Raw genomic sequence first — 16072 nt, 5'->3', positions numbered from 1 at the left:
GGAGGCGGGGGGGGGAGAAATACCTGCATCACACTTGATACATTGTCTTCAACAAAGAAGAGATGAGAATTTATCAACAGAACACCGTGAAGACACCTTTGATCTTGAATTTAAGGACATAACTTTGATAGTTAAGAGAACTTCCCAACATCCTTTGAGGCAGAACACAAATTGTACTCTTTTTATTCCTTCTCCCTCTGTAGCTGCTACTACATTTTAAGACTTTCAGAGCCCCAACAGAATTTATTATTATAAATAAAAGAGGAACATGCTGTCACATGGATAACGTAACAACAGGAGAAGATACCGTATTTTTCGCTCCATAAGACGCACCTGACCATAAGACGCACCTAGTTTTTAGAGGAGGAAAACAGGAAAAAGTGCCTCTTCTGCTGCTGTTCAGTGGGGAGAGAAGCCTATGCAAACCAGAATGGTTCAAGAGGGCTCTTCTACACAGGCAATAGGGTTACACTGTACAAAAGACTTCACAAATTATTAGGGTACACCCAACACCTCCTGTCCACACATGCTTAAGGTAGGATAGCAGCTCAGTATTTCATTAGCAGTGGTACTTAAGAATATCTGTTCCAGTGCAACAGAACAAAGTTTGAGTTTAGTGGCACCTTTAAGACCAACAAAGTTTATTCACATGAAAGCGAAGACTAGGAAGGAAGGAAGGAAGGAAGGAAGGAAGGAAGGAAGGAAGGAAGGAAGGAAGGAAGGAAGGAAGGAAAATGTAAGGAAAGGGATAGAAAGGGAAAGAAGGCAGGAAAGGGAAAGAAAGAAATTGGAGAAAGGAAAAGAAAGGGGGCAAAGAAAGGGGAAGAAAAAAATGGGAAGGGACAGAAAATGAAAGCCTCTGTGTATGTTTGCTTTCCCCAAGTTCCCCACCAGCTGTTAAAAAGGAGCTTGAAGACTTACATTTGAAATGACACGTTCTCAGGTCCATTAAGCATATAAAAAGGCTGAACGGCACTTGGATCTCCAAGCCCTGTTCAGCCTTCTTCCCCCTCCCAATGGAACAGTCTGCTCTTCCCTTAATTTCTGTGTGATTTAGTTTGGTCCTCTTGGAGCTCTTGGTTTACTTTCGTTTTTATATGCTTAATGGACCTGAGAACGTGTCGTTTCAAATGTAAGTCTTCAAGCCTTTCCATGGGCTCCCGTGGGCTTGGGGGTGGGGGGGGTGAAGGCAGTATTCGCTTCATAAGATGCACACATTTTCCCCCCACTTTTTTTTTGGGGGGGAAGTGCGTCTTATGGTGCGAAAAATACGGTAAATATTTCAGAGAGGCAGCCAACAAAGAAGGCAATATACTGAAACATAGTAACAGAGAGACTCTTATGGGAAGTGGACATCAGTTCCACATGTTGACAAAACATCCTCCCTTAAATCAGGATGGGACAAAATGTTCCATTCTTAGAGCCCTCTGTAAGTCCTAATAATGTCATTTCTTTTCCCTCAGGTGAGAAGGGAAACTGATATATTCTTAATGCTCTTTCTCCTGCACCACCTGTAGAAGACTGCCCAGGTACAGTTATTATTATTATTATCTTTTGATTTATTAATTGCTCAATCCTGCAGAGCGGCTGGCTCTGAGCGATTTACAGTTACACATATTAACAAGGGACTAACAATGATTCATAGGAGGTAAGGGAGGACAACATATAAATCTTTTTAAGTCGCACACGCTTGCAGCCGACGGGGATTTTTGTTCAGCTGTAGACTTAGACGTGTTCCAGACGGAATTCATTCAGCTCGGCTCAGCTTGATGACATCAGTTTTTCCAGGACTACTTCAAGTAGACAAGACCATCAAAGTTTTTCTGGATGCCAATATTACCTCAATGACCTCTTTAGAAAAACCTTGCTTTTGTAGAGTCTTCCATTCAGTCCTCATGCAGCCACCCTGGATCCAGATAATATATGGGACTCTGAGATGAGAGGGCTTTCCCCAAAGGCCCAGAAAGTTAGACAGCTCTACCATAGTCAACCAGCAATGTGACACAGATTACCTCCACCACCTCCTAAATTATCTTTTCTAATATTTCAGGAATGGTCAGGCATGGGAGGAAGGTATCTGGGAGAACATGCTCCACTTCCTGACAATGAAAGCCACTAAAGAAGCTTGGGGGTCTTTGAGTTCCCCCAAGAGGCGAAGAGGTTCACTAGTGGATAACCCAACTGACTACAGAGCAATCTCAATACCGAAGGATGTAGGTACCATGAGACTGGTAAAACTTGATGTCTGCTCTGCCAGTCTCACTTCCAGGGTGTCCAAGCATATGGTCAGCCCTCAAGTTGAAGATCCAATCCTACACCCAGGAAAACAACCTTCGTGTATCCACATGGAGCATGCTGGATCTTGTTCTTCATTGCTTGTTTACATGTGCTTTGGCTGTCATGTTGCAAATGAGGATCCTCACCTTCAATTGGTTCCGGAAATGAAGGAGTGTTAGCTGAATGGCTTTGAGCTCTAGAAGATTTATAATAAGTGTGGATTCCTTCTGTGACCACAATCCTTGTGGCTGGCCTAAGCTGCAGTGAAGTCCCCAAAAGGTCAGGCTTGCATCTGTGGTGACGGTTAATTCATCTGAAGCTTTGTTCCCTCAACAGATTTAGTGGTTTCATCTAGGGTGTGTGCTCGAAATATACTGAGACAAATCAAAGATCTGTATTTGGCTACCAAAGTAGCTGCGTCCGCTGATATTATTTGGTTTTTATTTGGACGGGCTACTTGGCAACTTCAGAAGACATTTAAAGTTTAAACACCTTCCCTCCACTCCAGGAGTCCACAAGTGAAGGCAAGTGGTTTAAACTTCAAATGCCTTCCCCTCACTCACGAAGCTGTGCTGCAGTAGTGGCACAACTCCGCGAGTGGAATTCTCCATTATACCCTATAAGGATGGCTCTTTCCTCTGGCTAGTGGGCTGACTCCCTTCTGGGACTTACATCTAGTGCTGTCCAGACCAACACACAGCTGTTTGAGCCCATGGCCAAGTCTAGTCTGCAGTGGAAGACTGTTTTTCCTTGTAGCCATTACTTCAGCATGACGAGTGAGAGTATTGTCTGCACTCCGTTGTGACTCTCCATATTGGTTTTCTATTTGATGGTGTCACCTTGGCCTCAGATATCTCTTTCCTGCCCAAGCTTGTTCCAAACTCTACTTGCGAACTTGCATTTTTCGATGTTTTCCCATTCCCTACAAGTGACGATGAATGCTGGCTTCATGCTCTGGATGTTTAGAGAGCTACACTCTTCTACCCCAATGGAACAAGGTGGTTCCAGCAGTCACCAGCCTTGTTCGTCTTTTATAGCACACCTGTGTGAGGAAGAGGTTTCTTTGCAACGTCTATCTAGGTGAATTGTGGAACCATCTACTGTGTTACCTTCTGCCCAAACGGCTACTCCCGGGCCCACTCCAAGCATTTACCACTGGGCAGTGGGCTTGTTACAGCCTCCCTGGGAGGTTCGCCGCTCACTGACATCTGTCAGGCAGCAGCATGGGTCACCCACCCACCCTCCACACGCTCGTTAAGCTTTACGCTCCGGGTGGGCGTCTTCATCGACGCTCTGTGGTGGGACGGGCATGGTTGCAGGCGGTGCAAGTCTAGGACCTTCCGCTTCCTCCTCCGGTGGGCTTGTTTACTGTTTGCTAATCTCCCAGAGGTGTGATGCACAGAGACCACGAAGAAGATAAACAGGTTGCTTACCTGTAACTGAAGATCTTCGAGTGGTCATCTGTGCATTCACACCACCTGTCCTCCTTCCCCTCTGCTTTTGGTCCTCTCCTCTTGTTTTACTCTGAGACTGATTGCAGCGGTCAGAAGGAACTGGTGGGATAGTAGTGCCCCTCCCTTAGTCATGCGCAGTGGGGCCGGCACGTGACGAGGGGGCAGGCACGAAAATCCCTTTTGCTTTCAAGAGGAACCGATTGAGGTCGGTGCAGGCGCACTATATCCCAGAGGTGTGAATGCACAGATGACCACTCGAAGATGTTCAGTTACAGGTAAGCAACCTGTTTTTCAGGTGCATGGTGGGGAACCTGCAAGCACTTGCAAGTGATACTTCACTTTCACCTATATCTCTCTCCCTGCACTGTTTCCTCTTTCTCTCCTCTTGGCAACCTTTCTCTGGATTTTTCCCTCCTTGCCACACTTCAGCCAACCTGTCTTTTATCTCTTCTGTTATCTTCAAATGGAATGATGGATGTAACGTCAGGTAGTGTCACTTCCTAAGCGCCAAGGCCGGCATCCCCCAGCCCATCAGAAAACAGGTGGACAGCAGCCCCAGGAAGGGCCAGCGGCTACCCAGCTACCAGGAAGCTGGCAATCCTCCAAGGATACCAGCCCCCCCCCCCCCACGGTCCAGCACAAAAAAAGGCAGCCGGCAGCCCCAGGAAGGGCCTGCGGCTGCCCAGCCACCCCAAGGCCAGCAATCCTCCATGGATGCTGGCCCTCCCCTCCACCCGACCTCCCCAGCCCAAGACAAACCAAGCAACTTACCTCCAGAGAACGTCTGCAGCGACAGCAGCACAAGGGAGTGCTGTCCCTGATGCTTTTCAACATCTATATGCACCCCCTTGCACAGATTGCCCGGAGACATGGGCTCGGTTATCACGAGTATGCAGATGACACCCAGCTCTATCTGTTGTTGGGCAGTCAGTCCGACTCCAAACCGGAAGATCTGGACCGGCCGTTACAAGCAGTGGCTGGCTAGCTTAGGCTGAGCCATTGGTTCCCAAACTTATTTGGCCTACCACCAAAAGGCTGCTTTAGACAGGTTCTGGGCTCTTTATGATTCCACCACCCCTTTATTTGCATTCAACCCACCCCAATTGCACCCAAGGCTCCAACCGCCCACCTGCATCGTTCCAGCACCCTCAGGGGGCGGTACTGCCCACTTTGGGAACCAGCGGGAGCTGACTGAAACTGAATCTGATGAAGATGGAGGTCCTGTGCCTGAGTCAGAGCAGGCTGGGGTTAGGGATCCCGCTCCCAACCTTCGATGGGGCACCACTGGTGCCAGAGCTGGAGGTCAGAAGTTTGGGAGTGCTCCTGGATGCCTCCTTAACTATGGAGGCACAGATAGCAGCCACTACCAAATCAGCCTTTTACCATCTTCGGCTGATCAGGCAGCTGCTTCCCAACCTCGAACACAATGACCTGGCAACAGTAATCCATGCGACAGCAACCTTGAGATTGGACTACTGTAATGCTCTCTACATGGGGCTGCCCTTGTCTCAAATCCGGAAGCTGCAGCTGATGCAAAATGCCGCAGCCAGGCTCCTGATGGGGCTCTCTAGATGGGAGCACATACAGCCTGTGCTGAAGGTCCTGCACTGGCTGCCGATAGCATACCGGACTTGTTTCAAAGTGCTGGTTCTTACCTTTAAAGCCCTACATGGTCAGGGACCTACATACCTGAGGGACTGCCTTTCCCCACATGTTCCCCAGAGAGCACTGCAGTCAGGGGTCCAGAACCAGCTGGCCTTCCCAGGTTTTAAGGAGGCTAGGCTGTCAACAACCAGGACCAGGGCTTTCTCGGTGGCAGCCCCATCCTGGTGGAATGAGCTCCCGGAGGAGATCAGGGCCCTGCGGGACCTTTTACAGTTCCGCAGGGCCTGTAAAATGGAGCTCTTCCACCAGGCTTTTGGGAGCCGCCACCATCAACGATGAAGAACATCACATGGTTGAAAGCAAGAGGGCCCTGGATTCCGGATTCTGGAAATTGCCACCAACAGCCTAAAGAACAGCAAGCACTCTTAGGACAATCAAAATGAACACGGTGAGCTGACTGCCAGCTGAGAACTCTGAATAATGGCTGCACCGTCATACAAACACCGACTACTGGCATCTTATTAAAGTTTTAGAATTGTTTTAATCGTAATTCATATTTTAATATAATTTATCTGTTTTAATGTAAGCCGCCTGAGCCAGCTGCGGCTGGGAGGGCGGGGCAGAAATTTGAAAAATAAATAAAGGAGGGTTGCTGGGGAGGGCAGCAGCTCCCCCCTTCATAGGGCATATAGGCCCCACTTGAGGGGAGGCAGGGCAAACCCAGATTAAACCATTGTGAAGGGCCCAGTGGTGCCGGGGGGGGGGGGGGGCAGCGCAGCTTGAAGAGACCCTGGGAAGCCTCACGAGCCGCAGAATAAGTCTCCAAGAGCTGCATGCGGCCCATGAGCCACGCTTTAGCCACCCCTGTACTACTACATTGCTTAATGAATGTCCCATTTTGTTGACTGTATTCACTCCTACATAATCTGGCTTGAGTCCCTCTGAGGAAGGCGGACTATAAACAAAGAAATAAATAACTAAAGGACAGTGGGAGAATGAAACAGAGCTCTCAGGTTTCCTCACTGACTCATTGGAGGCAAGAAAATAATTTAGGAGGAAGAGCAACTAGAAGGAGGCAAAGCTGAAGTACTTTAACTTGCTTCCTGCCTCACAGGATGATGGGAAGTCTCCCAATTAAGCCTTTAGCACCGGTGAGAAAGCTCAGTTCAGCAGATAACACAAAAATGTCCCTTTTGCTGCACTGAACTTAGGGCAGTGCCATAGCTTTGTTACAAGGTGCAATTGGCTAGATGTAGACTTACACTGAGGATAGGATTGTTTCCTAGTAAGATCTTGGCCCCAACCTAGCAGGGCAAGAACATTCAGCTATTTGGGGATGAAAAGGAATCCCATGTTTATTTTCAATCAGTAGATGAGGTGGTCTCTTTGGAAGGGATGTCAAAACATTATCCCGTCCTGGGTAAGAAATGCCCAATGAGCCTACGGGAAGGGGGGGGGGCTTGCCAGAGCACCTGCCTACTACACACTACTTCACCTGAAGCACAAGTAACCAGCTTGAAGTGTTAAATTTAAAAGTGTTGTGTGTTTTTTTTCCTGTTAATATAAATTTTTGTGCTTTCTGTGTTACTACATATTTCTATACATATAAGTATTAGATTAAAAGGTAACTGGGCAGGTTATGCTTGGCCACCAGGCAGGAAGGGAGAAAGGTGACTGCAGGGGCTATGAAAGCCCAAGGTTCATATACGTACCCATGCTCTGGCATTACACCTGAACACAGCCAAAAAAAAACCCTCTGTGTTTCTGTGCAATGCACACATGCCAGAAATGAAAGATAAGGGGATTTAGAGATCAAGATCGATAAATATTCCAACAGGGCTGGGAGACTATATTTACTGTGCAATCTCCCCCTCTCTTCCGAACCCAAACAGGTCCAACAAGTTCATAATCAGCCTTTTCTTATTTTAAAAAGCTTTTTCCCTGCAGACAACAGAAAGAGTAGAAAGCTCAAAAGACACTGAAAGAGATCGAACAGAAATACGACATACCATAAAGCAATTGATACGTATAGTTTAAAAATGAATAAAAATGGTTCCTATGTAGCAGGATATGGTTAAAGACAAATACAATCTGAAAAGGCTAAAGATATTTTGAATGAACATTTCCTTGGCACTCCCTCTATGGCAAACTGAATCATCACTGCCATGAAGTTGTTTCACATTTAGAATATGGAAAAGATAATCACACTTCACAAGAAACCTGAGATTCTCACTGAACATAAACCCTTCAGAAAGAAAGAAAAATAATAATCGGACCATCCACTGATACTTACTTATTACTGGAGTGTTGCTGTTTATCCCTATATACAATAAACATGAGGCCTTCCAACCCTGCCCATCTCTCTTCAGATTCAAGTAGAGAATTCACATGGTCATATGCAAAATCAACAGAAGCACTGAAGAGATGACAAACTGGAATTGTCCATAGCCACTGGTGGATTTGCTCTTCAATACAGTTGTTGTAGAAGGCAACGAAACAGTGCTCAATACTAAAAGAGGCAGAAGAAAGTAAGCTTTGAAAAGGCTAAAATGTAGTATATAGTTCCGGAACTAAAAGATAACAATGGTTCATTGAACAGAATTTTGATAGTAACACTACTTTCATATTCATGGCCAGTCTACTTTTATCAACTTCCCCCAAACACGCAAATCTGCAGAATTATTTTGGTTAACTGTCTATTTTTCCAAATCTGCATTGTAACTGAGGCATAGAAGCATAAGAGCCATTGCAGAATCTCTTTAAAAACGCAACTATGAGAGCTACTCTTTGTTTGTTTTTGTCATCTTTCAAAAGGCTATCTTCACCTTTTATCTCAACTTAAGCAGAAATTTCAAAGATATATCTCTGAGATACAGCTTTGAGGACTTTTGCCCATCATAAGACTTCCAATATCACAACCAAGTAATCCAAATACACTGCAATTAAAGTCATTTTACATACAATTCAACCTCAAGCCCTTAACTTTCAAACCCCAAGTTATATACCACATACCACAATTCTGAAAACACATCTTTGACAGAATGGATTTCATTTACTACATCTGCTCCAGGCTTCTCCAAACAAAGAAGGCTACATAGTTGTGTCAGGTCGTTTTTTAATGTTGGAAGATTGTAGCGTCCTCCTATCAGAAGAATGATTAATGCCAAGCCAAGTTTGTTCTGGACTACTGTGTCATGAGATGAGGAATTTGTACACTTCTGGTCAAGAATCTGACGAGCTGTTTCTCTTAAGTAATCCAATATCAACTGTTTCACCTAAATAAAAGAGGAAAATAATAATAAAACCTTATTCCATAAAGCACCTGCTTTCTCTAGAAGCAATTTTGCTTTTTGAACTAAAGATCTTAACGAGATCATCACTCATTGTATTTTTAACCAGTACATACTCCTGAAGTCCTATCTGCTAGAGAGATAATAGTAGGCCAGTTGTGAGGAGGAAGCTTATACATCTTGGGCTGCATTCAGATATTTATTTAGGATATTTCTATGCTATCTCTTTACAGTCCTCCTCAAGCCAGCATACAGTTAAAATAAACTCATATAAAATATTGTTGAACATAGTGCTCTCATTTTACTATAACAATGCACGATGCAACTTTGAAAAGAGAGTGCAAGAGAATACGGTCAAGTGTTCCAGAACAAATGTTTCCACCTAGTAGACAATAACAGTCCAGTGTTTCAAGACTCCCATCTTGCAGGGCCTTAAGGAGATCTATCACTTCACATCTACTTGGCACACATCTCTAATCAGATTGGGACAAGAAGTAGAATCCAGAAAATGCTGGTGGCAGGGAATGGCCAAGTAAGTACATACTTCACCATGACACAGTGGTGAAGGGGCTAGGAGGAACAAGCAGTAACCTACACCAATTCTCCTTGCTTCAAGTCTCAGTTTTGCACAGAAGGTTCTTTTGTCCATTTCTTTGTCACAGTGCTCACTTCTTGGCTAGTTTTCTGCCAACTACTGCCTTTCTTCAGTTGCTCCTGAAAGAAGCAACTGTGCTGGGAAATGGCCTGTGAGTCTGCTCAAAAGGCAACAATCATAGGATTGTTTTACCTACATACGGTAGAAGGGGGGAGATGGCACATGGCAGAAACCTTACTTATTAAGTTCAATGCAAAGAGAGGGGAGAAAAGGACAAGCAACTTTAAAATCAGGCATCAAAAAAAGGAAGTAATGCTTCTTCAGAAAGCTTTTTCCAGTTACCTCTATCTCTCCAAACTTTAAATCTGTCCATTCTCTTGGAGCTCCCTCATGTATCATTTGTTTTTTATTCACCAAATAAAACTGATGCAACTGTTGGAGAAAGTTCTTGACATTGGTAGGAGTCCAGGTATGGAGCATACTGAAGAGGCCCTCCAACATTACTTTTGCTGCAATTTCCTTCCCTTTCACAGTATCTTTTTTCATTCCAGGAATATGGTCTTTTACACGGTTCCACCAATTATCAGAGGGTTTGGCGCATACTATATCATCATACTGATGCCAGTCTGTTAAAACAAGCATTTTGTTCAGATTTTATAACAGGAGACATAAGGCTGGATACCACAACTCTGCCTAGTTAAAATAAAGTAGAGTCTTCTTGTTGGTAGAAGAGGCCCTTCCCCAGTAGAAGAGGCTCCTTTCCACCAGTGGAAAGCCCCACACTTGCTGAACAGAGTAGGGGGATACAACTCTGTTTTCTTGCAAAGGTCGTAAGTTCCCATTATGCAAGACAGGAAGACATGTCGAGCACTCCATGACCATCAAAACGTACACCCATACCACCATTTTCCAGTCACAATTTCAACATAGTTGTTTAATATACTTTCAAGTCTTCAAGGTGTGTATGCATACATGTATACAGACATTTATAATTTTCCCTGATGTCTGCAAGCTGTTTCTGGACTTTGCCTTTCCAATGTATACCAGTAACACAACTATTCTGTCCTTAACAAATCAGGACTTCTATATTACACTTTGGCAGCAAGTCTTTTCCTTTCTCTTGCTCTCAGGTTGAATCTTAGGTATACAATAATTCTATCACACAGTCAACAGATATTTCAGGGATATAATCATTAAAACAAAATATAGTAACTATACACAACTGATTAACATAGTTCTTTCAGCAAGTAGCATCTTGTCTTAATGGCTACACTGAAAAAAATAGTTTCAATTTCCATTTACTCGCATACTGACCAATCTCTATTATCAAAATCACTCATATACCAGGAACAGTTTCTTACCTGTACCACTCAGTTCATCTGACTGTATGTACATACAACGATTTACAAACGACCCTTCTTGACAAACTTTGTAAATGAATTCATACTCTGCTCTCTTGCCACGCAAAACATAGTATTTATAGGGAATGGGTTTATTCATGTTATCTTTAGAAATGGTCACCCAGCCATCGAATAAATACCCATGCTCTCCAAGATCCCTGTTTGAAAACAGAATGGATATGTACATATGTTCACATGCTTTATGAAAGAAGGACAAAAGACAAGCAATATTATCTATTGTTCTAACAAAACTTTTGAAGGAAAACAGAGCTCTTGGGTTGGGTCAAATTTGGGTTGGTTTTCCTTGGAAGAGGTGTGACTTTATTATCCAGCATTTCAAATCTCTTAGAAGGCACTGGTTCAAGGCTACTCTGCAGTGAAGCTTGAGCACTATGTGATTCTGGAAAGGTGGGAGTGTTCCACTGAAGAAGACTTGTGTGAGTCCTGGCTCATGAGACCTTGTAAATCATTAAGATGAATGACTCAATTTGATTACTGCCATTATCTTCCTGCCATTAAGGGCAGGAAAGAATATCCTGCATTATACTGAGTTTATGTGTCCAAGTATTCAGTCTCCTAAAACGGAATGAGCTGGCTCTTCAGACTGTTTCAGAACTGTTTCTGCAATGAGAGTCTTCATCTTTAATTTCCTCTGCCTCATTTGCTTGTTGAGGAACTTGAGATCCAGAATGGCTCTCCAGTCCCCATTGCATTTCAGCACCATGAAGAAGACTGAGTAGTCACTAAGCCTCTTAGATATGAGGGAAATGGTTGGATTGCTTCAACCTTCTGCAGTTGATCTATAGCATCCATGATTTGCTGCAGCTTTCCTAGAGCTTTGGGAACAGTCAGAAATCTGTCCTGTGGCGTTGAGACAAATTCAACTGAGTATTCATGGGAGATGAGCTCTTGTGCTCATCTGTCACAAGTGGAGAGGTTCCAGGCCCAGGTAAAGAACTGTAGCTCATTTTGTCCCAATTTTCCTCAAGAGTAACCCTATAGTAATGAAGGTGTCAGCCTCTTGCTACAGTTCAATGTTCTGTTTAAGAGCAACCCAATGCTTAATTTCTTCTTTATATTTTTCAAATAATCCTGAAAAATAACCCATGGTATTTTAAATGAATAAGCAACATGAAACTGAATGGAATATTATACAAACTTTTCATATTAATTTATAATTTGAATTATTTAGTTTTTAATTTTTTTTAAACTGGGGGAGGTCGCAGCAGAGGGCTGACCGCTTGCTCACTCGCCTAGCAAAAGTAACAGCGAATAGAAATGCCAGGAGAGAAGCTGCAGGCTGCATATAGCCATAGGCTCAAACAGTCATCCAGACACTCTTGCCAGGACCAACGGAAGGTTCCAGGCTAGCGTGGGATGACGAAGCGCAGGAAAAAGGCAGACAAACCCCTTGAGAAATCTCTTAGTGAGCCGGAGAGTGAACACCAAATAGCCATCAATCAGAGAATGATGAGCGGAAACAGCCTCCAGATACACACAAAGTGAGGGGTGGCTGAAACCTAAATCCAGACGAGATAACAGAAAACTAAAAATAGCAGACAAATCCAAAGGGGGTGGAGGTAGCCCAGTGGAGTTAAGGTAGCCCAAGAATTTTCTCCACTTGCAGTCACAGGATTTGCAGGTGGAGGACTTTTTACAGATCAATAGGATGTGGTCTATCCTCTGTTTAAGGACTGTCATTGAATTCTTCACGCTGTAAGTTTCAGATGTGGAACACTGTGGTAAAGCACCAAGCCACCCAGAGAGAGAAGGAGATCTGGGGCTGCCAGAAAGTGGTGGAAGGAGCCCCTCAAGAGCTAAAGCAGCTTGGGGAACCAATGCTGGCGAGGCCACCATGGTGTCACAAGAATACACCTCAGAGACTCCCGTATGATCTTGTGAATCACTCTGGTGAGTAAAGGAATTGGAAGAAAGATGAATAGATTCATTTATTGATTTGATTTTTACCCTGCCCTCCCAGCAAGGCCAGCTCAGGGCGGCTCAGATGCTGGTGGAACCAAGGGTACAGGAAATTGTCCCCGAGAGAGGATCTGTTCCCACTCTGGAGAAGGACAACATTTTTTGTTCTGCTGTGTCGCGAAGACATCCACCAGTGGGTGGCTCCACACTTCAAACACAGGTTGGAGATTCTTCCAATTGAGTTCCCACTCGTGCAGTGATGCTCCCCCACCCACCCACCCACCCTCAGAAAATCTGCACTCATGTTCTGTGAGCCTGGGAGATGGGCTGCAACCTGGAAGACATTCCTGGACTGACATTCTTCCCAAATCTCCAGAGCCAGTCTGCATAGGCTTCTTGAGACTGTGCCGCCTTGGCAATTTATATAAAAACAAGGCAGTGGTGCTGTCCATCAGAACAGCAACTGTGCAATGAGACACTAAGTGATGGAAGAATTGAAGGGCATACTTGACAGCCAGAAGTTCCAGAATTTTTTTTTAAAAAAAAATATATTTTATTGGATTTTTACATTATGCTCTGATCCTTAATAATTAAGCAATATTCATATCTTCCCATTAACACCTTTACAACAAATATATTATACAGCAGCAACACCAACAGTTATCATTATTCAATTTTTCTTCTGCCTCCCATTTTCCCAATAGCTAACTCTTAGGTAGAACTTATATACATCCATTAATAATCACTTTGGATCAGTTGTTAAATCGACCATCTCTCCTTATCAACCTATTCTCTCAACCAACAATACTAAAGAGCTTTCTATACAATATTTCCATAAATTTTTGGTTTTTTGCCTTATTTTAATACATTTTTATTTTATAGGTCTATTTTTCTGTTTTTATTTATATTTTCATATTTACCTTGTTTACCCCCCAGCTGCTCTAACCAGGGTCGTTTTTTTGCAAATTTGTAATTTAACTAACTGCTGCGAACTTCCATTTCTTCCCATTCCAATATTTTTACACCTTAAATAACTAACCCTCCTAATCCTTAACTCCAGAGCCCAAAACAACACACACTAAATTACTGAAATCCTTCCATAAACCCACATTTTAAAAACTATAAATTATACCTTACTAACCCTCTAATCACATTAACTTTAAACATTCCCACAATAAAGACAACTCACCCACAATCAGAAAAGAGCTCCTAAATATTGAAACCCTTCCATATTAATTAATTACCTATTTTTTAAAACTATGATTCCAACCTTCAGTTTATTCTATTTTGGCTAACATGTATCCCTCCACACACATTTACTTCCTACCTTAACCACAATTACATCATCTCATTTAACTTAAATATTAATTCATCCCCTTTTTAACGTACACTATAAATATACAAAATAATAACACACATTTATGAAACTCAAATTAATCCCATAAAATGTAATTTCTGCTTAAACTCCACACACATTTACTTCCTACCTTAACAACAATTACATCAGTTCATTTAACTTAAATATTAATTCATCCCATTTTTAACGTAAACTATAAATATACAAACTAGTTAACACACATTTATAAATCTCAAATTCATCCCATAACTTGTTAATTCCTGCTTAAATAACCCCTCTAATCATATTATTTCTTTCAGTTCATTCCACTTTACCCTTACAACATACCAGTTCATTCCATTTTTCAAACAAGACCAAAAGCATACACAAAATTAATACTTATATACTTTACGTTGTCTTTTATAATTCTGGAGTCTCTTTATCCGTAGCACCATTTCAAGATGGTTTCTTCCCTTAAAAAGGTGGCATGTCACTTTTAGTCCCTTCAGACTATCTCTCCAAAATTCATACCTCCATCTTGTGTTGTTCTTTTTTCCTTTTCACACAGCTTCTTCTTGCTTCTTCCTTTTCCGGTTTTTCTCCTTGTTAAAACAGGGTCCCACTTTTTTCTTTCTTATTACTTTCCTCTTCTGGTAGTTCCTTGTTGTTTTTATCCTCCTTTTTAGAGTCTCTTTAATTTCCTTTTCTTGCTGATCTCTAGACGCCTCTACCCAACTTTGCCTGTTTTGCTTCAGCTCTTCTCCGCTTTCACTCCTCAGTTGGGGGCCGTGGAGGTTTGCGAACGCCCGCTTAAAGCCTTCCTCCATTCCCTCCCTTAAAATTTGCAAGAATTGCTGTATCGTCATTTCTGGCACCAAAACATCTTCCTCCATATCCTCGTTCACAGATGCCATTTTCTTCATTTTTTAAAGTCTTATTTCAGTTCAATATCAGTTATTGCACAGCTGAGAGATTAGAAACATACGCTTAACTGGAGAGCACAGTCCTTGTTACACATGCGCACACTCCTTCCCTCTCGCTTTCCTGGCCGCTTTCTTTTCCTTTTTACTAGGAGTTTTCCCCCAGTTTCTTGATACTTAAGGAAGTATGTACTCACTGTTCTTTCTTTTTTCCCCTTGTTGCTGCTAGCGTAATCCTTTTAAACTTTTAGGTAAAAACGGGAGGCAGCAGCTATAGGGAACATGGCGGCCATGTTCCTCTCCTCAAACCGCTCCTGCTTTGGGGCAAAAAGTGGGCACCCCCCCGCGTTGCCAATCGCGGGAGGGGCCACAATCAAGCCCCCTACTCCAGCTCTCTCTCCGGGAGAGCTGGCTGGTTGCTCCCGCAGACCGGGAGCCCCCAGACGAAGCGGGAAGGGATCGGGCGTCCTCAGCTCCAGCCGAGAACCGCCCGTCGCCGCGCCATGCCGACCGGAAGTCAGAAGTTCCAGAAAATTGATGTACTGGTGCGACAGTTGACTTTCCCAGTTGGAGCCTGCACACAGGCCCTTGAGATGTGTGCCCCAGCCCCACAGGGATGTGTCTGTTGTTATAGTCAAGGACAGAACAGGTGGGTGAAAGGGTGCACCCACTAGAAGGTTCCGGCGATCCTCCCACCATTCCAAGAAGGTCAGGATATGAGGAGGAATGAGGAAGCGTTGAGACTGAGGCTGATGCTGAGGCTTGAACTGCCTCAGGAACCAAAGTTGCAGAAGTCTTATGCAGAGTTTTGCAAATATGCTCACAGCAGTCGTAGCAGCCATCATATCCAGGAGGCATTGAAGTTGCATGGCGGATGCATCACCCTGCAAACGAATTTGTCAAATGAGACAAATTATGTCTTCCACCCTTTTGTGGGGGAGGGAGGCATTTGGAGGGGTTGAGCATCGACTTTTTGCAATTCACACAAAGACCCAGGGAGTACAGCAGTAACAGAGTCAAGTCTATGTGATGTAGAAGAGCGGGTCTGAAGTCTGCCACTAACAACCAGTCATCTCTAAACAGGAAAATCCTTATCCGTTGCAGACACAGATGGGCAGCAATCACAACCATCATCTTTGTAAATACATGAGGAGCCATGAACAGACCAAAGGGGAGAGTCTTGTACTGGTAATGCTGGTCCCCTGTGGTGAACTGAAGAAACTGTCTGAGACAGTGATGTATCATTACATGGAAATAGGCGTCCTGTAGATCTAG

General features: G+C 43.6%; 1 protein-coding gene across 1 annotated transcript in view; it reads right to left on the bottom strand.

Moving 5' to 3' along the window:
• Window positions 1–16072, bottom strand: part of RNF213 (ring finger protein 213) — a 166507-nt gene that overhangs the window by 138652 nt on the left and 11783 nt on the right. The window contains 4 exon segments of the mRNA XM_015426544.1: window positions 7630–7845; window positions 8349–8611; window positions 9564–9847; window positions 10583–10779. Of these exon segments, the coding sequence (XP_015282030.1) occupies window positions 7630–7845; window positions 8349–8611; window positions 9564–9847; window positions 10583–10779 (960 nt within the window).

The sequence above is a fragment of the Gekko japonicus genome, unplaced genomic scaffold (genome assembly GCF_001447785.1).
Source record: "Gekko japonicus isolate JY-2015 unplaced genomic scaffold, Gekko_japonicus_V1.1 scaffold1415, whole genome shotgun sequence".
In the NCBI taxonomy this organism is placed as follows: domain Eukaryota; kingdom Metazoa; phylum Chordata; class Lepidosauria; order Squamata; family Gekkonidae; genus Gekko; species Gekko japonicus.
The sequence above is the reverse complement of the archived record's forward strand: the minus strand, read 5'-3'. Positions and strand labels throughout refer to the sequence as shown.